The 21,496-nt window shown below is 47.9% G+C and overlaps 2 protein-coding genes across 2 annotated transcripts in view; one reads left to right on the top strand and one right to left on the bottom strand.

Annotated features, from left to right (window-relative positions):
* The window catches only part of LOC136624336 (zinc finger protein 250-like), a 325,143-nt gene that overhangs the window by 85,281 nt on the left and 218,366 nt on the right, over positions 1 to 21,496 (bottom strand). The gene's annotated exons all lie outside the window — the stretch shown is intronic.
* LOC136624999 (zinc finger protein 585A-like) overlaps positions 1 to 21,496 on the top strand; it is a 112,928-nt gene that overhangs the window by 30,591 nt on the left and 60,841 nt on the right. Inside the window, exons 2-7 of the mRNA XM_066598919.1 lie at positions 7,205 to 7,337; positions 14,304 to 14,483; positions 14,573 to 14,696; positions 14,779 to 14,843; positions 15,214 to 15,316; positions 20,542 to 21,208. Coding sequence (XP_066455016.1) covers positions 7,260 to 7,337; positions 14,304 to 14,483; positions 14,573 to 14,696; positions 14,779 to 14,843; positions 15,214 to 15,316; positions 20,542 to 21,208 — 1,217 coding nt within the window. The 5' untranslated portion in view covers positions 7,205 to 7,259. The remainder of the gene's footprint in view (positions 1 to 7,204; positions 7,338 to 14,303; positions 14,484 to 14,572; positions 14,697 to 14,778; positions 14,844 to 15,213; positions 15,317 to 20,541; positions 21,209 to 21,496) is intronic.

The raw sequence follows: 21,496 nt of genomic DNA, 5'->3' as shown, positions 1-21,496 counted from the left end.
TCGGGAAGATCCACGGAGGAGGATCGCGTCAGGGTTCAAATACGCAGGCCTCCGGTAAAAAGTTTCATCTCTGACCGATCGCATCAGTGAGGGGAGATGAAACTTCAAATTTTTTTTTTGCTTTTACGTGATCGCCATTATTGGATAATGGCGAACACATGACCAGGAACCGCTCGCCGCAGCCCCCCGTGAAATCTCCATGCTCTTGGATACGTTTTGTAGCCAGGATCAGGGAGAATTTAAATTATTCTGGCAATCCACAGCTTTTGCGAATGCGTCCGCCATTTTGGCGACGGGCGTGTGCGCAGAAGCTGTGGTAAGGTCCGCGGATAAATCCGGGGGCCTTAGGTACGTACTTCCATCCTCCCTCACGGATATGATCTGTGAGGGGAGATGAAAAGTACGCTTTTTACATTTTTTTTTTAACTTTTTAAAACTTTTTTTTACTTTTTTTTTTACTTTACATGATCACTGTCATCCATTGGATAACAGTGATCATGTCCCCGGTATAATCTCTCTGCTCTTAGCTACACATGGCAGCCAGGAGCAGAGGGATTTTAAATTTCCCAGGGCTTGAGCCCCTCTGTGCACGCGCCCGATGTCAATCATCGGGCGCGCATGCGCAGACGGGGATTCGGGTCCCGGGACATCGGGACACCGCTGAGGACTGGGGGTGAGTATTTTCACCTCCCCTCATGGATCCGATCCATGAAGGGAGGTGCAACTGACTTTTTTCCGGCTTCGGGGCCTGGAGCGGCAGGAGAGCGGGGAGCAGCGTGCCGGACCCGGGTGAGTAATTTCAGCTGCTCCGATGGATCCGATCCATCAGGGCAGCTGAATCTTTAACTTTTTTTGTACTTTTGTTTACTTTTTTGCGATCGGCGTTATCCATTGGATAGAGCCGATCGCAATGCCGGGGGGGTCCGAACAGCCCAGGATGACAGCTCCATGCTGTCGGCTACCTGCGGACACCGACAGCATGGAGCTGTCACGTCCACAGCCCGAGGGGCTTTATTCTCTGCAGGATACGTGTTTTTACGTCCTCAGAGAATAAAGCCCACTTCGGGAGGACGTAAAAAGGCTATGGCCCGGTCGTTAACGGGATAAGGGCACGATTGTACTTGCTTTCTAAACCTCTTTATCTCTTCCTTTTACGCTCAATGATGCTGATTTGGGGAAAGAGGTGGTAGGGTACAGTTGCCTCTAGGTTTTCAGTGATAAATATTATATAGTACAGACAGCAAACTTGAAACCCAGTTAACGCTGGATAGTGCGGAAATCTGACACTTAAAAGAACCAAGACTCAAACCCATATCCAAACTCTACTGTAGGAATGATAGGAGATGGGATAAAGAGAAAAACACTCAGAATGGAAATGGAATTTTTCCAAATGCGATAAAAAACCCAAGAGGAGTAGAGTTTCCAGTCATCATTCTGGCTTGAATGACAGGTTCCTTAAATCCTCAGGCTGTTGAGATGGTGGCTTCAATTGTCAGGCTGATAACTGGAGTGTAGGCAAATTCCGGTGAAATAGGGGTTCCTGTAAGAGAAGATATTGAAGAGGAAGGCACCGCATAGAGTCGACGAGTAGGTCGACTAGATCTGCGTACGACGCCTTCTGGGGTGAATCTGGGGTGGTAAGAATCATCAGAAGGCCTTTCATGTTGATATTCTTCTTGACGTCATGGGATTAGTGGAAAGGGGGAAAGACATGTGAACTGGAATTTTGTCTATGAGCTTAATAGAGCATCCTTTGCTTTAGCTTGGGGGTCCTTAGTCCTTTGTTCCCTCACCAGGTCTGGTGTAGCTGGAGAGCGGAATTGTTGAGCCGGCTTTGAAGGAGAGCTTGGGGAGCTTCATGGAAAATAGCAATGGATTTCTTTGTTATCTTGTGGCCTATCGGGTGAGGCAGCGCTGTAGACCTCAGCTGTGGAGTTCTGATGGGAACTTCGAGTGGATAAGAATTCAGTGAGGTGCTTGGGTCTTGCCTTGGAAGTCTTGTGACAAGTCATCTCAAAGCTTAGATGTCGGTAAAAGAGGAGTGACCAAGCTGAGCTCAGAAGAAAGCAGCCATCTCTGCTTGCATCTCAGAGCTGTAGTAAGGATAGGAGAAACCTCCGCTATATCCTGAACTTATTACAGTCATATCTGAGGAAGGGGCCGCGTCCGCGAAACACGTAACATATTGGCTGCCTTAACAAAGAGTTGTGTCTCCAAGTTCATAAATTGTCATTGCGCCTCGCAGGCTATAAAAGGGGAGACTGAGCTAACCTCAGAAGAAAGCAGAGATCTCGGTCCATAACCAGGCCACGCCCCCCAATGCAGGCCATTTCTTAAGGCTTTCACCGTGCGGGATAAATATTGTGGCAATCTAATAGCTCTGACTTACATACACGGCAATACAAACGTGGGTTTTTTTTTCTTATTAGAAAATTGGTAAAATGTGTTTCTTTCAACTTTTCATATACTATTTAAAGGGGTTGTCCCGTGCCGAAACGTTTTTTTTTTTTTTTTTAACCCCCCCCCCCGTTCGGCGCGAGACAACCCCGATGCAGGGGTTAAAAAAACAAACCGGAGAGCGCTTACCTGAATCCCGGCGGTCCGGCGTCTTCATACTCACCTGCTGAAGATGGCCGCCGGGGTCTGCTCTGTCTGTGGACCGCAGGGCTTCTGTGCGGTCCAGCCAATCAGGAGGCTGGAATCGGCACGTGACGGGGCGGAGCTACACGGAGGCGGCATTCTGCACGAGTGGCCGCATTGAAGACAGCAGAAGACCCGGACTGCGCAAGCGCGGCTAATTTGGCCATTAGAGGCCGAAAATTAGTCGGCACCAAGGAGACGAGGACGCCAGCAACGGAGCAGGTAAGTATAAAACTTTTGATAACTTCTGTATGGCTCATAATTAATGCACAATGTACATTACAAAGTGCATTATTATGGCCATACAGAAGTGTATAGACCCACTTTGTTTCGCGGGACAACCCCTTTAACTGTTAATAAAACTTTATTTAGTCTAATTATTTAGTTCCCACGGGTAACTTAGATTTGTGATCAGCTGATTGCTCATGCTACATGCCGCTGTGCTTCCTTAATATTTATCCGGCAATCCTGAAGTGGGTAAAAGTCTAATACACAGGCACAGCGCCGTACATTGCAGAGTGGTGGCACCTGGTATTGCATCTCAATCCTTAGTCACATAGAAAGCTGCACAGAGGCCAAGCCACTGAGGAATAATGTCAGCGACGGAAGGAGAGGTCAGGATTAGAGATGAGCAAACCTACTCGTTTCGAGTAATTACTCGATCGAGCGCCGCGATTTTCAAGTACTTCAGTACTCCGGTGAAAAGATTCGGGGGGCGGGCGAGGCGTAGCGGCACGGGGGTAGCAGTGGGGAACAGGGGTGAGCCCTCTCTCTCTCCCTCTCCCCCCCACTCCCAGCTGCAACCCCCCACTCACCCACGGCGCCCCCCGAATCTTTTCGCCCGAGTACGGAAGTACTCGAAAATCGCGGTATTCTGGTGAAAAAGGGGTGTGGCCGAGTAGGCTCGCTCATCTCTAGTCAGGATGCTCAGTACTTCACACAGCGCACTGGCAGGAATGCTGGGAGTCAGACCCCCCATACTGGGAATGATGCCCCTCCACAGGAGAAGTATCAATATTTACGTGTAAGAGTGACCTCTAAAAACTCTTCATAACAACAGCAGTCTATAAAAAATAACATATACAAAATATTACTGCATCCACATATATACAACTCTGTTACATCACACACATATTACACACTCTACTCCTCCGTCTCGCACACGCTCGGCTCCGCTCCTCCGTCTCTCACACACGCTCGGCTCCGCTCCCCCGTCTCTCACACGCGCTCGGCTCCGCTCCCCCGTCTCACACACACGCGCGGCTCCGCTCCTCCGTCTCTCACACACGCGCGGCTCCGCTCCTCCGTCTCTCACACACGCGCGCGGCTCCGCTCCTCCGTCTCTCACACACGCGCGGCTCCGCTCCTCCGTCTCTCACACACGCGCGGCTCCGCTCCTCCGTCTCTCGCACACGCGCGCGGCTCCGCTCCTCCGTCTCTCGCACACGCACGCGGCTCCGCTCCTCCGTCTCTCGCACACGCGCGGCTCCGCCCCTCCGTCTCGCACACGCGCGGCTCCGCCCCTCCGTCTCGCACACGCGCGGCTCCGCTCCTCCGTCTCACACACACTCGGCTCTGCTCCATCCACTCTCTGAATACATCCTCACCCAGCAGAGTCCTGCATCCACTGAGCAGACAGACCTGGTCATGTGACCCCTTGTCTCCTCCCACACTGTGATCACATGACGGTGACATCATCACAGGTCCTGTAAGCACAGACCAACCCCAGGGCTCCTGTCCGGCTGCAGGTGGAGGTATGTGGGGTCTCCAGCACTGGGGGGCAGGTATCATTAACCCCTTCAGCCCCGGCCTCCCCATGGATTTCCCCACATGTGACGTCTTTCTGCAGAACAAGTTAGATTTTTCATTGATGCCGTTTTGACTTCATATAACTTATTATCTGGTAATAAAGCGCCCGCCGGGTCTGGAGGAACCAAGATGGCGGCCGGCTTCTCTCGCTCCCTGCGGCGCTGTGTATTAGTAGTCCAGGGCCGCTCTCACACAGACATTAGTAACGTGGTGTTTACAGCGTTCTTACCGCCCATCATTGTACTGGGTGATGAAGAGCATCAAAACGGACCACAAGGCAGTAAACTAGAACATGCAGCGGATGATTTAGCCCGTGTCGGAGGCGCCGCGTTAAGACGCTCGTCTGAGAAGCCCCAGTGAGATCAGTAGAAGCTCCGTACGGGTTTAGGGCGATGTTGATAACGCCCATTAAACTGTTAAAAATATCGCAGTCTGGCCATTGGAGCGTCCTGTTGCTATTGGTTACATCCTGTTGCTATTGGTTACATCCTGTTGCTATTGGTTACATCCTGTTGTAGCTCACATACAGCAGGGGGCGCTATGTAGAAGACGCCATTACTCCACAGCTGGGCTTACATGTGGGGGCGGGGGAAGCAGCAGCTCCGCCCCTCAGGAATACGATGCGAGGCGCAGGGAAGCATCACTGCAGTCTCCACGGGGCGGCAGGATGAGCGGCGCCGGCGCTGCAGCTCGGTGCTGTCAGTACAGACAAGTGTGTAATCCTCACCGCGGTCCGTGGATGTCGTTGGGCTGCAGCTATGAACAGGACAGCACAATGGCTCCTCCCTCTGTAGGGTTCTGGTACTGCGGCGGCCGGCGGCTCTGGGATCGTAGAGCTATTCCCACCCACCGACACCAATGACTTGTCTGACTAACTGGCCTTGTCTGCAGGTCTCTGGGGGAGATAATGGGAGCCTCGGCGATATTATAGCCCATCTGTATGTATGTGTGTGTGTGTATACATATATATACTCATTATCCAACACTCCGCCCCCAGAAGAAGTCGTCATTTTGCTGTAAACCCCGTCCTGCGGTTCCATCTCCGGCAGATCCATAAATAATGATGAGTTGTGGTTATTAGATGGACGGTCTTGTCCCCGGAGGCCCTACATGTGGTTCCCCCCTCGGCCTATAAGAGGCTCTCGGAGGCTCCTTGTGTGCAGTGACCTGTTATCCCGCTTGTAGAGCTTGTTGTCCACTAGACGCCTCTATGACACAGAGAAGAGATGTCACCAAGTGATACTCCTATCCCAGTTCTACACAGTGATAGTGATTACAGTGCAGTTGCCTCCAGTGATTACAGTGCAGTTACCTCCAGTATTAGTGATTACAGTGCGGTTACCTCCAGTGATTACAGTGCAGTTGCCTCCAGTGATTACAGTGCAGTTACCTCCAGTATTAGTGATTACAGTGCGGTTACCTCCAGTGATTACAGTGCAGTTGCCTCCAGTGATTACAGTGCAGTTACCTCCAGTATTAGTGATTACAGTGCAGTTTCCTCCAGTGATTACAGTGCAGTTTCCTCCAGTGATTACAGTGCAGTTACCTCCAGTGATTACAGTGCAGTTACCTCCAGTATTAGTGATTACAGTGCGGTTACCTCCAGTGATTACAGTGCAGTTACCTCCAGTGATTACAGCTGCTTCTCCTATGATTGGAGTCCTCTGTTTTCTTCTCTATCCAGGCCCAGAAAGCCATGAAGATTTCTTTCAGCCATGAGTCATCTCTGTGCCCTCTGTCCATCCTTCCGCTACCCCAGAGAACCTCTCAGTAACTCCACCGTAGTACTAATGGATCTCCTGTAGTAATGTCCCTTCTGTCACCCCACTCACTAATGGCGCTCTGCAGACCCTGTTTGTTATAATGTCCTTGTTGTGCCCCATTAAGCTATAGCGCCCCCTCTGCTGCCTGTTACATACTAAGCTATAGCGCCCCCTCTGCTGCCTGTTACATACTAAGCTATAGCGCCCCCTCTGCTGCCTGTTACATACTAAGCTATAGCGCCCTCTCTGCTGCCTGTTACATACTAAGCTATAGCGCCCCCTCTGCTGCCTGTTATATACTAAGCTATAGCGCCCCCTCTGCTGCCTGTTACATACTACGCTATAGCGCCCCCTCTGCTGCCTGTTACATACTACGCTATAGCGCCCCCTCTGCTGCCTGTTACATACTAAGCTATAGCGCCCCCTCTGCTGCCTGTTACATACTAAGCTATAGCGCCCCCTCTGCTGCCTGTTACATACTAAGCTATAGCGCCCCCTCTGCTGCCTGTTACATACTAAGCTATAGCGCCCCCTCTGCTGCCTGTTACATACTAAGCTATAGCGCCCCCTCTGCTGCCTCTTATACTTATAGTGCCCCTCTATGCCACCCTCCTGCCGGGCTTCTGCTTCTAAACCTCAGTTACTGAGTAGCAATAAACATCTTCTTTCTCCCTGACTGACGGGACTGCCGCACAGCGCCGCGCCATTCACAGCATCACCTGACTCCGCCCCCTCTCCAGCTCTAAGCACAGCGTGTCCGTGGGCCAGGGGGAGGAGTCAGTCAGGTGTTGGCGCTATGAACAGCGCGGCGCTAACCGGAAGTCCGGTCAGTCAGGAAGAGACAAGATGGCTGTTAATGGTAGTAATGAACTGATGTTCAGAAGTCGGGGCCGGGGGGGAATTCAGCTTGGGAGAATGAAATTATGTCAGTAATTATATTATTATGGGGGGTTTTGTATGATGTTACATTGTCTCGTCTTCTTCCCATTCAGGATCCTCGGCTGATATCTTCTATATCAGATAATTATCCTGATTGACCCGACAAGGATGGAGAGGAACCGGGACAAGATGGCGGAGAGTATATTCACCCTCACCCTAGAGATACTCTTCCAGCTTACAGGAGAGGTGAGAGATTCTGGGGATGACGTCATGTTTAGAGATGAGCAAGCGTACTCGTCCGAGTATTAGCGTGTTCGAGATGCTCGTTACTAGAGGCGAGCACCACGCGGTGTTCGAGTTACTTTCACTTTCATCTCTGAGACGTTAGTGCGCTTTTCTGGCCAATAGAAAGACAGGGAAGGCATTACAACTTCCCCCTGCGACGTTCAAGTCCTATACCACCCCCCTGCTGTGAGTGGCTGGGGAGATCAGGTGTCACCCGAGTATATAAATCGGCCCCTCCCGCGGCTCGCCACAGATGCATTCTGACAGAGATCAGGGAAAGTGCTGCTGCTGCTATAGGGAGAGCGTTAGGAGTTATTTTAGGCTTCAAGAACCCCATCGGTCCTTCTTAGGGCCACATCTGACCTTGTGCAGTACTGTTGAGGCTGCTGTGAGCAGTGTTGCACAATTTGTTTTTTTTTGTATATCGGGCGTGCAGACCATTGCGTCCTGAGTCTGCAGTCATTGTACAGAGTATAGGGCCAGTACTGGTGAGGCAGGGGAAGAGATATACAGGCTATATAGGCAGTGGGCTTTTTCAAAAAAATTGGGGAAAAATACTATCTTTGGGCTGCCTGTGACCGTCTTCAGTGTACTGCGTGTCTGCTGGGGGTAGTAGTCCTAATTAATACGCAGCAAAGCGTTACAGCAGGCTTGCGCAAAATTGTTTCCTGGTTCTGCTGTGCCCGTTACATCACCGCCGTCATCCCACCAGAGGGAAACAGTATACAATATATACACTGCATACAGTATCTGGTGTTTCAGCTCACCATTTAAAAAAAGGGAAGCAAAATAGCCTTTCTCGTGACCCTCGCGTTACACGCATTCTGGCCACTACGGATTACTGGGTGTACACACTGCTCGACCCACGGTATAAGGAGAACCTTTCCACTCTCATTCCCGAAGAGGAAAGGGGTTCGAGAATGATGCTATACCACAGGACCCTGGCGGACAAACTGATGGTAAAATTCCCATCCGACAGCGCTAGTGGCCGAAGGCGCAGTTCTGAGGGCCAGGTAGCAGGGGAGGCGCGGAGATCAGGCAGCATGTACAGCGCAGGCAGGGGAACATTCTCCAAGGCCTTTGACAGCTTTATGGCTCCCCAGCAAGACTGTGTCACCGCTCCCCAGTCAAGGCTGAGTCGGCGGGAGCACTGTAAAAGGATGGTGAGGGAGTACGTAGCCGATCGCACGACCGTCCTCCGTGACGCCTCTGCCCCCTACAACTACTGGGTGTCGAAGCTGGACACGTGGCCTGAACTAGCGCTGTATGCCCTGGAGGTGCTTGCTTGTCCTGCGGCTAGCGTCTTGTCAGAGAGGGTGTTTAGTGCGGCTGGGGGAATCATCACGGATAAGTGTACCCGCCTGTCAACCAACAGTGCAGACAGGCTTACACTCATCAAGATGAACAAAGCCTGGATTTCCCCAGACTTCTCTTCTCCACCAGCGGACAGCAGCGATACCTAAACAATACGTAGGCTGCACCCGCGGATGGAAACATCGTTCTCTATCACCATAAAAAACGGGGACCTTTTAGCTTCATCAATCTGTGTATTATATTCATCCTCCTCCTCCTGAAACCTCACGTAATCACGCCGAACGGGCTATTTTTCTTAGGCCCACAAGGCTCAGTCATATAACTTTTGTAAACAATTTTTATACGTTTCAATTCTCATTAAAGCGTTGAAACTTTCACCTGAACCAATTTTTATTTTAACTGGGCTGCCTCCTGGCCTAGTTACAAATTAAGCCACATTAACCAAAGCGATTAATGGGTTTCACCCTTGGCTGGGCATGGGCAATTTTTCTGAGGTACATTAGTACTGTTGGTACACCAATTTTTTTTGGCCCTCGCCTACAGTGTAATCCTAGTAATTTTTATGGGCTTCGCCTGCACTCATGGTACAGCAAGGTGTGTGGGGTTGGCCCACGCTTTTGCTACATAAATGTAACTGGGGCCTTGTCTATACTGCAACTACTGAAATGTGAAAGAGACTGTTATCTCCCTAAACTGCTGCAACAGGAATGTTACTGTGGCCTGTCTTGACTGCTACTATTACTGAAATGGAACTAAGACTGCGCTCCCAATATACTTCTGCTTCGGAATTGTTACTGGGGCCTGTCTTGAGTGCTACTACTACTGAAATGGAACTAATACTGTGCTCCCCCTATACTGCTGCTTCGGAATTGTTACTGTGGCCTGTCTTGACTGCTACTACTACTGAAATGGAACTAATACTGTGCCTCCCTATACTGCTGCTTCAGAATTGTTACTGGGGCCTGTCTTGAGTGCTACTACTACTGAAATGGAACTAATACTGTGCTCCATCTATACTGCTGCTTCGGAATTGTTACTGTGGCCTGTCTTGACTGCTACTACTACTGAAATGGAACTAATACTGTGCTCCCCCTATACTGCTGCTTCGGAATTGTTACTGGGGCCTGTCTTGACTGCTACTATTACTGAAATGGAACTAAGACTGTGCTCCCCCTATACTGCTGCTTCGAAACTGTTACTGGGGCCTGTCTGGACTGCTACTACTACTGAAATGGAACTAATACTGTGCTCCCCCTATAATGCTGCTAGTGATATGTTACTGAGGCCTGTCCCTAATGCTACCGTTGAAATGTTACTAATTCTGGGCTCTGCCTATACCGCTGCTAATGCTATGTCACTGGGGTGTGGAAACGGAGGCTTCCCAAAGACATGATGGTGGCGAGGCCATTTCCCACCAACGCGGTTACTGTTAAGCTGCATATAACCACGGACACGTGGAGAGGACACGTAGTGCCTCAAAAACATCCCCCCCCTCCTCCTCCAACAATGAAAACATTCTTGCCAAATACCTTTGCATTGGTCCGTCTGGTGGCAGTCCAAGAATTTCACCTTTACCGACACAACAAGAGAGCCCACCCACCATCCCCCCGCCACAGCCCACTTAATCCTGGCCACATTCCGAAAACCAACTAAATAAAACCACGCTACTAGGTCCGCAGTCGCCACCACATTCCCACCAACGCGGTTACTGTTAAAGTACATATTACCAGTCTGACTGGGGCATGCACTGTGGGCCGAAACCCACCTGCATTAAGCACGACATTACTACCTCAGCTGTGTTGGGCAATGCAATGGGATATTTTTATGTACCGCCGGTGGCTTCCTGGCACCCACCCATGCTGTGGGTCCACAGGGAATTATAAATGCATCTGTTTCCACTTGTAAAGAACCCCAGTCAGACTTGGGCATGCAGTGTGGGCCGAAGCCCACCTGCATTAAACATGACATTATTACCTCAGCTGTGCTGGGCACTGCAATGGGATATATTTATGTACTGTCGGTCCACATGGAGTTGTAACTGCATGTGTCCACTTCTAAAGAACCCCAGTCTGACTGGGGCATGCACTGTGGGCCGAAGCCCACCTGTATTGTATCTGACGTTAGCTCTGCTGAGCATGGCACTGAAATGGGATACGTTTATGTACCGCCGATGGGTTCCAGGGAGCCACCCATGCTGTGGGTCCACAGAGACTTCACATTAGGGATTTGTACCTGCCAGTTTCTATGTATTAAAAACACCGGTCAGACTGGGGCATGCAGTGTGGGCCGAAGACCACCTGCATTTAATCGGACGTTACCTCAGCTGTGCTGGGCAATGCAATGGGATATATTTATGTACCGCCGGTGGCTTCCTGGGACCCACCTATGCTGTCGGTCCACACGGAGTTGTAACTGCATGTGTCTACTTATAAAGAACCCCAGTCTGACTGGGGCATGCAGTGTGGGCCGAAGCCCACCTGCATTAAACCTCACGTTACCTCAGCTGTGCTGGGCACTGCAATGGGATTTATTTATGTACCGCCAGTGGGTTTCAGGGAGCCACCCATGCTGTGGGTGCACACAGAATTCCCATTGTGGAGTTGTACCTGCCTGTGACTATTTATAAAAAACCCCGGTCTGACTGGGGCATGCAGACACCTTGACAGAATGAATAGTGTGTGGCACATGGGTTCCCCATTGCTATGCCCATGTGTGCAGCTCCTGATGGAGGTGGCACAGGATTGGATTTCTCATTGCTTCTGTACAGCATTGTGGGCTATCGCCCAGCACCTTTTAAAGAGGGTCGCTGCCTGGCCCTGCCAACCCTCTGCAGTGTGTGCCTGCGGTTCCTCCTCATGGCAGATGCACTTATAAATAGACATGAGGGTGGTGTGGCTATGAAGCCAGCGTGTGGCATGAGGGCAGCTGAAGGCTGCGCAGGGACACTTTGGTGTGCGCTGTGGACACTGGGTCGTGCGGGGGGGTTGGGCAGCATGTAACCCAGGAGAAGTGGCAGCGGAGTGTCATGCAGGCAGTGATTGTGCTTTGTTGGAGGTAGTGTGGTGCTTAGCTAAGGTATGCCTTGCTAATGAGGGTTTTTCAGAAGTAAAAATTGTTCGGAGGGGGGGGGCACTCTTGTCGCTATTGGGGCTTAATAGTGGGACCTGGGAACCTGAAATGCAGCCCAACATGTAGCCCCTCGCCTGCCCTATCCGTTTCTGTGTCGTTTCCAGCACTTTCTTGGGTTTTGCAGATTTTCACAAATGAAAACCTTAGCGAGCATCGGCGATATACAAAAATGCTTGGGTCGCCCATTGACTTCAATGGGGTTCGTTACTCGAAACGAACCCTCGAGCATCGCGAAAAGTTCGTCTCGAGTAAGGAGCACCCGAGCATTTTGGTGCTCGCTCATCTCTAGTCACGTTCCATAGTTTTCTGGTAAGATAGTGGAGACCCACCAGACCTATTATAAGGCAATGGAGTTTCTTGGGTTCCATTGATGTCTCTCATGTAAAGGACCTGGAATTTTGTTGTTCTGCCTCTATGCTGGAATAAAACTACAGAAATGATGAACACCGATGTGAGGAGAACCTTAACCCCTTAGTGACCTAGCCTGTTTGCGCCTTAATGACAGAGCCACATTTAGGAAATCTGACGTGTCACTTTAAGATAGAATAACTCCGTAAAGGTTTTGCACCTCCAAGTAATTCTGACATTGTTTTTTTCATCACATATTGTACTTCATTTAGGTGGTAAAAATAGACCAATAGAATTTGTGTATATTTATTAAAAGCGCCAAAATTTGGAAAATTGTAAAAAGAAATATATTTTTTCACATTTTCAATTGCAATATCTCACATATGTGCAAACATACTGCACACATTTTTGATAAGATATATTTTCATCTGTTTACGATAGAGAACCCCCACAAATGCCTCCATTTGGAAAACTAGAAACCTTAACGAATTCCTCTAGGTGTGCGCTGGTGGTTTGACCCCACAGTTTTTGAATGATTCTAAGCAAAATAGAAGGAAAAAAATTATGATTTTCATTTTTTGCAATTGTGTCATTTTAAAAACAGTTTTTTTGTACAGCAGGCATATGAATGAAGACTTGTACCCCAAAATGAATCCCCCTGTTTGTCCTGTATTCAGAAACATACCCATTGTACCCCCATCTGCTTACTAGACACATGGCAAGGCCTGTAATAGAAGGAGCACCCGTTGGCTTTCAGGGCACAACTGAATAAATTCCAGGCCCCATTGCCCACTTGTACAGAAAAAAAATTGACTCCCTAAAAAAAAAATATCTCCCATCCTCATTTTTTGGCATTCCCCCCAAATCTTAGATAAAACTAATAATGTGAACTGTGTGGTATTTCCGAAGACAGGGGTAATTACGGAGGCTGGTTAGGATGGGCACATGGGGCAATAAAACCGGGTATGCCCCCTCCTCTCATGCTTTTTGGTGGGGCATTTCTTGACCTCAGCGGCAGGTATGAGGTATAAAAAGTGGCGCTCTGTGAGGCTTCGTAAGCTTGATGAGGTGCGGCGGTCTCGCACAGAGGGAGCTCAACAAGCTGCTCCTGGAACTGCATGAAGGCGAGCGTTCCCGGGGCTTCTTGTAAAATACGTATTACAGGTAGCGGTCTGAATAACGCCGGGCTCACACGGGTGTATGTGGAATCCGCTTGTGGAGGCCCGCAGCGGATCCCAGCTGTGACCCTACGTAGGGCCACGTAATGTACTCACACAGGCAGTTATGCGCAGTACACTTTTTCTTGTTTTATATTTTCCGTGCCGTCGCTCAGCAATGATGCGGGTACCCGCAGCCCGTATACAATGTAGTTGCGTATGGGCTGCGGGTATATCCACGACCATAGATCACAATGAGCTCTATGTCACGGATATCTGTGGTAAAATAAAACCTGTTGCGTTCTTTTTTTTCTGCAAGTGGATTACGTAATTCTGACCCATTAATGTGACTGGAATTGTGTAATCCAATGCATTTGATTGATCGGCGCATTACCACGGATCAAACGCATACAGAAGAAGCAGAAACCAAAAATGGCAACAGCACGCAAAATAAATTTACTGTCAGAGGTTTACGTGCCTATAATCAATACTCTGACCACATTAAGTAATGCAAGGTTCTTGGCATATAATTTGATCAAATTACATTGGCCCATCTACCAACGTCCAGGTGACCAAACTCAGATGGGTCCTAACCAGGTGGTAAATGTCAGCCTGGGAAAGTTGGGTTCCTACCTCTCAGAATGCTCCTCTCTTGGGACTAAGCCTACAAATAAAACCAGGGAAGGTAGGATACCATTCATATGTTCCAGTAGGAGGTCACCTGGATGCTGGTAGCTCCATGTTGTTAGCTACCTCTGGGCACTGACAGCATGCAGCTATCACGTCCATAGCCCACGTGGCTTTAATACCCGCAGGATGCATGTTTTTATGTCCTCGGGGATTAAAGCCCACTTAACTAGTACGTAAAAACACTATGAGCTGGTCACTAAAGCTTAATAACAGATGGACATTACTGGAGACAGGAAGGACTCTGGGAATGTCTGCAGTGATATTTATGGATGTATCTCCCCATAAACAGGATTACACGGTAGTGAAGAAGACTTCTAGTGATGGCTGTCAGGCCCCGGTGTCTGATGGATGGGGAAGACCCCTGAGCCCAATCACAGGGCCTCCACCTCACCCCCTGATACTGGAGGAGATCAATGAACAGAAGATCCTAGAACTCGCCAACAACATGATTGAGCTGCTGACTCGAGAGGTGACACTGCTGGGAATGCTGGGACATTATACAGTAACGCTATGGCGGTATAACATGTCTGGGTGATGACGGTATCATTGTGTTGTCAGGTTCCTATAAGGTGTCAGGACGTCACTGTCTATTTCTCCATGGAGGAGTGGGAGTATTTAGAAGGACACACGGATCTGTACAAGGACATCATGATGGAGGACCACCAGCCCCCCCTATCACCAGGTAATAGACAGGACTAAATACACACGGCTTTTATTATTTGTATGTAGAGAATGAATTCAGTGGCTGTCTGTGTTTTCTGCAGGTAGATCCAGTAAGAGAACAGCAGTGGAGAGATGTCCCCGTCCTCTTCTTCCACAGGATGATCAGGTAGATGGAGAGAAGGTCTCATGAAATCTCCCCTCTGGTCTGTAGGACGGCTGGGAAGGTCTTGTGTTTAGTCTTATTATATGATTGATACTTGTGTAATGAGAAAGCTGGAGATGGCAGGATTACAGCCGACCGCAGACATTAGATCTCCGCATCTTATCACTATTTTCTGGTTCTGGAGACTTCTGATTGGAATAAAGAAGCAACAGGTTGGAGTTATACAGGAGACCTGCAGCTATTTGGCCCAGATCACTACTGCTGTCATGTCATTCCGGCTCCTCATACTAATTAATGACCTTTTCTGGCCATATAAAACCTTCCACACGACTTCTCCAACTGTGTGATGACTTTTACAATATTTATTTCACAGCTGGTGAATCCGGATGAAGATCTGATCCTTATTGATGCTACAGAGACACATGTGAGGGGGTATCAGCCGTGTAAGGAGGGGATTCCAACAGATGACCCCCCAGGTGAGACTGCATGTTGAGAAGAGTCTGTGTTGTCGGAGTTTTCTGTTGTATATAAAACACATCAAACAGTCGTATTCATACTGATACAATTAATAATGTAACACGTGATACATCCGTGCAGGCCATGAAAACAATGACCTCCATAGACGCAACCCAAACAAGGACTGGAGGGAAAGGATTGGGATAGGGGAACATGCATACATGCTAAACACCATAGCAAACTGTACTGGAAATGGGACTTGAGAGCAGACCAATGATTGACAGTCACCAAAGCATTTACCTAGAATACCAACATGCATAAGTAGATGGAATAGCTGAAGTACGTACGAGGTATTGGTTGATGTTTTGGTGAAGATACTCCCTACTCTAACAAGATAACTTAGCCCCAGGAGTCCTGCCTACAAGTGGGGCGATTATCCCAATAGGGACGGACGATGCTGAAACCCAGGGGTCTGGTTTGCCCTAGATGGTAAGAGACAGGACACCGTTCACATGCACCAACAGACAAGGGACATCCACCTATAAACGGTAACTGATCACACCTCATGTCTGGTCACCTACACAGACACAAAACACGTCGCGGTACATACCAACAAACTAACAGAAACTCTACTCGCATAACTCATGCATACAGATATATAACAGAAGCTAGTACAAAGTGTCCTCACACTACAGAGAAAGAGCGTCAAACACCGAACCGTGGTGAAGGGAACCATGTCAGGCATTACCCACCTGACAACACACATGACCTCAGATGTCTGGAGGCCGTAACTGCCCAAGGGGAAGGAAGAGAGGGCCCGCATAACATGCAGACAGGAATACAGGTGTCCAGAACATCCTCAGGGAACGTGGGAGAAACAGTTCAGACTAAGATCATGCATAACACCCAGCTCTGAGTGGGAATGAATAAATGAAGAAGGGGCTGGTATTTATGTGGAGCAGACCGGTGGTGATTGTCTAGTACGAGACTCCACACCAGCCAGCCAAATCAACCACACCAGCAGCCATGTACTTCTGGATACCCAACAGAACCACAGGTCCCAGGAGCACAAACGAGACAATATGATTTTCCTTTTAAGGTTTAATCCAATGTGCCTCACGGTATCCTGCAAGTGTTCCAATATTCTGCTTTTCTGTTTTCCACATGTACATCCCACATAGGATAACTTACAGATATCACATGTGATCATACAGACCGCACATCGGATATTACAATTTATATATTCTTTAATTTGAAAATTATTTAATGTATCTGAAAACACTTTGGCTGAAGAAACACATGAGTTTTTGATATGTTTGTAGTTGTCTTATTAATCTCCTGCTGGACGGTATTATTTGTGTATGCAGGTATCTTACTATATTGCTGGTACATGGGCCGCCCACGGATCTGTGATTGTATGATGTGGGGTGACGCCATTGTCATGTTCTTGTTATAAATGGTTGTCCACAGGAGATACGCATATACTGGGACTAAGGACTGTGTTGGTCTGAATCACACGATGGGGTATGCAGTTCTTCTCCAGTTTGAGACTCTCTGGTATTTAATATTGAGTATGGCCGCTTTCATACGTCTGAGAAAAGGGGCCGCACAGGGCTTCGGCCCCTTCAGCGCAAGCGCGTCTAATCCAGGGAGAAGGCAACTTTGGTCGGCGCCATGGAGACGGGGACGCCAGCACCGGAGGGGGTAAGTGTATAACTTCTGTATGGCCAATATTTAATGCACGATATATATTACAAAGTGCATTAATATGACCATACAGAAGTGCTTAACCCCACTTGCTATCGCGGGACAACCCCTTTAATCTTTTGCGCAGCAGGCGAAGCATACTTTTTCCTTAGATATTTGTCTAAATCTGCTTGGTTTTCAGAGGGTTTTGGCATATCAAGGACCTCTTTGCTTATTTTTCTGTTGGAATTCACAATTTTTAGATGTTCTGTAGAATTATGCGGTTCCCCGTGGTGATGCAAGAAGGTCTAATTATGCATTATTTGCATCTTGTTCTCCAGCAGCATCTGGACAATGCATGCTAAGGTGAAAAAAGTGGATGAGATTTATCAGAGTGAGTGTCTTTATCTGAGAGGGGGTGAGGTTCCACCACTTCCCTGAACCGCACTGACCCAGACCCAGCTAGGGGAAGAGGTGACTTGGGTGGTAAGGTGTTTTCGGGCCTCTAGCCTGCTTTCTCCTGTGTGTCTCCTGGGTTTATGGCGTAAAGGGGGGCTTCCTGTAGTGAGCCCGCTTTGCTGTGGTCTCTGGAGGGTTCGTGACAAAGGCCTCTCTCCGCTGACTGCTCTCTGCTTCTGGCTGCCAATATTGGGGCTTTGGCCTGTTTGTTAGAGGAGCTCACCTCACTGTTTGGTGTTTTCTGCTGCTGGGAGGCCCACTGCAGTACTGGGATCCAGCCACGTGGGACCGTCTGCTAATTTAGTCTCCGTCCTCTCTGGCTGACTAGGCCGCAACTTTCAAGGTGCACCGAGTAGGCCGAGGGACCTCTCTATTTGCTCCGGATGGCTCAGGGAGGATTCTGGTACCAGCGGGGAGTGCTTCCGAGGGGCAAGGAAGCTGGATGGCCTCAGGTTAGCCACTTGTATGTGGAGCTCTTCTGCCGGCGCGTCTTCCTGCCTTGCCCACTAGGACACGTCCCCTCATTTCAACACTTTTAACCTCAGCTAACAGGTCTCCTCGTTCAAGTCCAAACCGATAACATTATGACCGTCCCAAACATAAATCAAGGCAGGACCCGCAGCTTGGCGGTTAAGGCAGAGGCAACAAAAATCTTTACATTGACCAAAGATCACCTTCAAGTGCTCTTGGTAGTCCATATTCCAGGTGTAGACAATTGGATAGCAGGTTTTACCATAGCGTCCATCCTGACAGCACACATGGAGGTTGCCCCACCTGGGGCAGCAAGAAGGAGAGTTCTTAAGGCCACTTCTCACCATCCATCTTCAGTGTTTCTTCCTGTCCCAATGGACACAGAGGGAGATCTCCGTGCCAAAGGGTGGTCACAGGGATTATACTCACCGAGGAAGTCCAGGATATGGCCCATCCAGAATACCAAGAGGAGTGGTCAGGAGGCCATGGGGCCCGGGGCAGGTGTTCCTGCATCTCACACTTAGGTTCCAGCGTCTAGCGGTGGCCGAATCCCCATGATGACGTGGTGTCGCGTTCTGCGCGATGTCAGATGCATGCTTCTGGCGGCGTCCCCGAGTACTAAGGTGCCAAATTCAAACCCCTATAAGTTTCCCTGCGGAATTCAGGCTCCACAACACCTCCAGAACAACATGGACAGTGTGGATGGTGAAAAGGAGATTGTGCCATTTGTAAGTGATCCACTTGGACAAATCTAAAAGTGGTGGCTTTAGTATGTTGGTATAGTGGCTTCTATTTTTAGGAGGAAGCACTTAAAACAAAAGGGGATAAGAAAAGGATTAAAAGATGTTCTTTATGTATGAAAAGGCTAGAGAATAGTGCAAAAAAGCCTATTTGTCCAGAATGTACAGAAAAAATGGTGAAGGACGAGCAGCAGGATTTATTGCAAGGTATATGTGCTATGGTTTGGGAAGAAGTCCATGCGGTTCGCGCTGAACAGATATCAGATTCTCAGCCAGGAACCTCCAGGCAGGCTAAGAGAGCCCCGTACATGGGATTATGTAGTTTCTACACCTGAGCTATCTGAGGTGGACTATTTGGATGATGATTCGTCAGAATATTCAGCGCTCATAATAGAGAGAGAAAATATTATTTCTCCAAACAAGACTTGGACAAATTAATTTCAGCGGTAAGCTACACTATGGAGGTGATTGAAGTTCTTCAACCCAGATTCATACAGGATGAAATGTTTGGGGGTCTCCGAACCCAACAGAAAAAGTGCTTCTCAGTGAATGAAAACCTACAGAAGCTCATTACAGAGGAATGGCATGTGGCAAAAAGGGGCCTATCCATTCCTAGGGAGTTTAAGGAAAGACTCCTGTTTGCATCAGAGGATACGGTGCTGTGGGATTCAATCCCAAAAGTAGATGTGTAGGTAGCAAAGCTTGTCAGGAAAACTTCCCTTCCATTTGAGGATGCTTCTCAGCTTAAAGACCCAATGGATAGAATGATTCCTTAAAAGAGCTTGGGAGTCGTCAGCTACCAAAATAGAGTCCAATATAGCACCTACATCAGTAGCGAGATCCAAGTACCTATGGCTTGACCAGTTCAAGTCTCACCTACAACAAAAAACATCCAGAAAAGAAATTCTAGAGCGCATCCCTCTACGTAAGAAGTCTACAGCCTTTCTAGCCAACACTTCGGCCTAGTCTGTGAGATTTGCTGTGAGAAATCCTGGGTTAGGAAACTCCGCTAGAAGAGCGTTATGGCTTAGAGCCTGGGCGGGAGACACGTTGTCCAAAGACAGATTGTGCGCAATTCTCTTCCAGGGTAAATACCTATTTGGCCTGGTCCTAGATAAGATCCTGGAGAAGGCAGGTGATGGGAAAAAGGGTTTCCCAACAGACTACCTGCCAAGAAAAGCTTCATCCTTCCGAAGAGAATCTTACCAACCTAGAGGGAAAAGCAAAGGGAAAATGGGCAGGTGGTCTTTTCCCCCTAAATCCAAACCTAGATATAACTAGATAAATACTCGGCATCATACTGGATTTTGACAATCTTCTTTCTGAAGACCTGCCAGAGGCATGTCTTTACTATGCAAGTGATCATGGTGGCACTGAAATCCCTCAGAAGCCCCTGGCTGCCATGATACCCAGATGACACCTCATTGATTTAGTTGCATGGGGGCTTTTGTGATATTGCTGGTCAAAGACCTCTGCTACCAACTGTGTATGGATCAGGATCGCTTCCTGAGGCCACTGGATATGCAGTGGACGGCTATATATGTTCTAACTCCACAGGGTATGTGCAGTTGAAATGTATATATCTTATGTGTGTGACAAAAGGGGTTAAAATAAAGCCGCTATTTGGAGTACTCAGTACGTAAATACTGAGCTTCAATGGAGAGATGAAAAATACAAAAAAGTAAGTTTATTTGCTAAAAATCATTGGTCTTTTAGGATGTTTGTCAGTAGATTAGATGCTCCTTGAATTATTGTGGCTCCTGTGAATTTTGATACATGCCTTACAATTTGTATGAACATTTTTTTCTTATACAAATGTCATAAACTAGCTATCAGTAGAATGTAAATGTTATATTGAAAAATATTAAAATCCATTTTGTTTTTGGCAGATGACGACACCAGGAGCTCAGAGGGACATTTAATATCAACATATTGTATAATGGAAGATCATAGTATCATACAAGATGCATACGAAGAGCCTGCCATTGTCCCAAATATACCCCTCGCACTTGACAGCAAAGATCTATCAGTGGATCCTTCTAAACAGGTTCCATCTTCGGATTCATTGCAGAATGTTAAACAAAATAATACTTACAGAAAAGATGTTGAACATCACAGAACTCATACAAGGGAGAGGCCATATTCATGTTCAGAATGTGGGAAAAGTTTTTACTGGAAATCAAAACTTGTTATACATCAGAGAATTCACACAGGAGAGAAGCCTTTTTCATGTTCTGATTGTGGGAAATCTTTTACGCAAAAATCAAGTCTTGAGAAACATGAGAGAATTCACACAGGAGAGAAACAACATTCATGTTCTTATTGTGGAAAATATTTTACGCAGAAATCAAGTCTTGTTATACATCAGAGAATTCACACAGGAGATAAGCCATATTCATGTTCAGAATGTGAGAAATGCTTTAACCATAGATCAGATCTTGTTAAACATCAGATCATTCACACAGGGGTGAAACAATACTCATGTTCAGAATGTGGGAAATGTTTTAACCAAAAATCAAATCTTATGAAGCATAAGAGAATTCACACAGGGGAAAAGCAATATTCATGTTCAGAATGTGGGAAATGTTTTAACCATAAATCAACTCTTTTGAAACATCACAGAATTCACACAGGGGAAAAGCCACATTCATGTTCAGAATGTGGGAAGTGTTTTCCGCAGAAATCAAGTCTGGTGATACATCAGAGAAGTCACACAGGGGAGAAGCCATATGCATGTTCTGATTGTGGGAAATGTTTTACGCGAAAACCAAGTCTTGTTATACATCAAAGAATTCACACAAGTGAGAAGCAATACTCATGTTCAGAATGTGGGAAATGTTTTAA

Source organism: Eleutherodactylus coqui, chromosome 4 (assembly GCF_035609145.1).
Source record: "Eleutherodactylus coqui strain aEleCoq1 chromosome 4, aEleCoq1.hap1, whole genome shotgun sequence".
NCBI lineage: Eukaryota > Metazoa > Chordata > Amphibia > Anura > Eleutherodactylidae > Eleutherodactylus > Eleutherodactylus coqui.
This window is presented reverse-complemented; position numbering and strand designations above follow the sequence as displayed.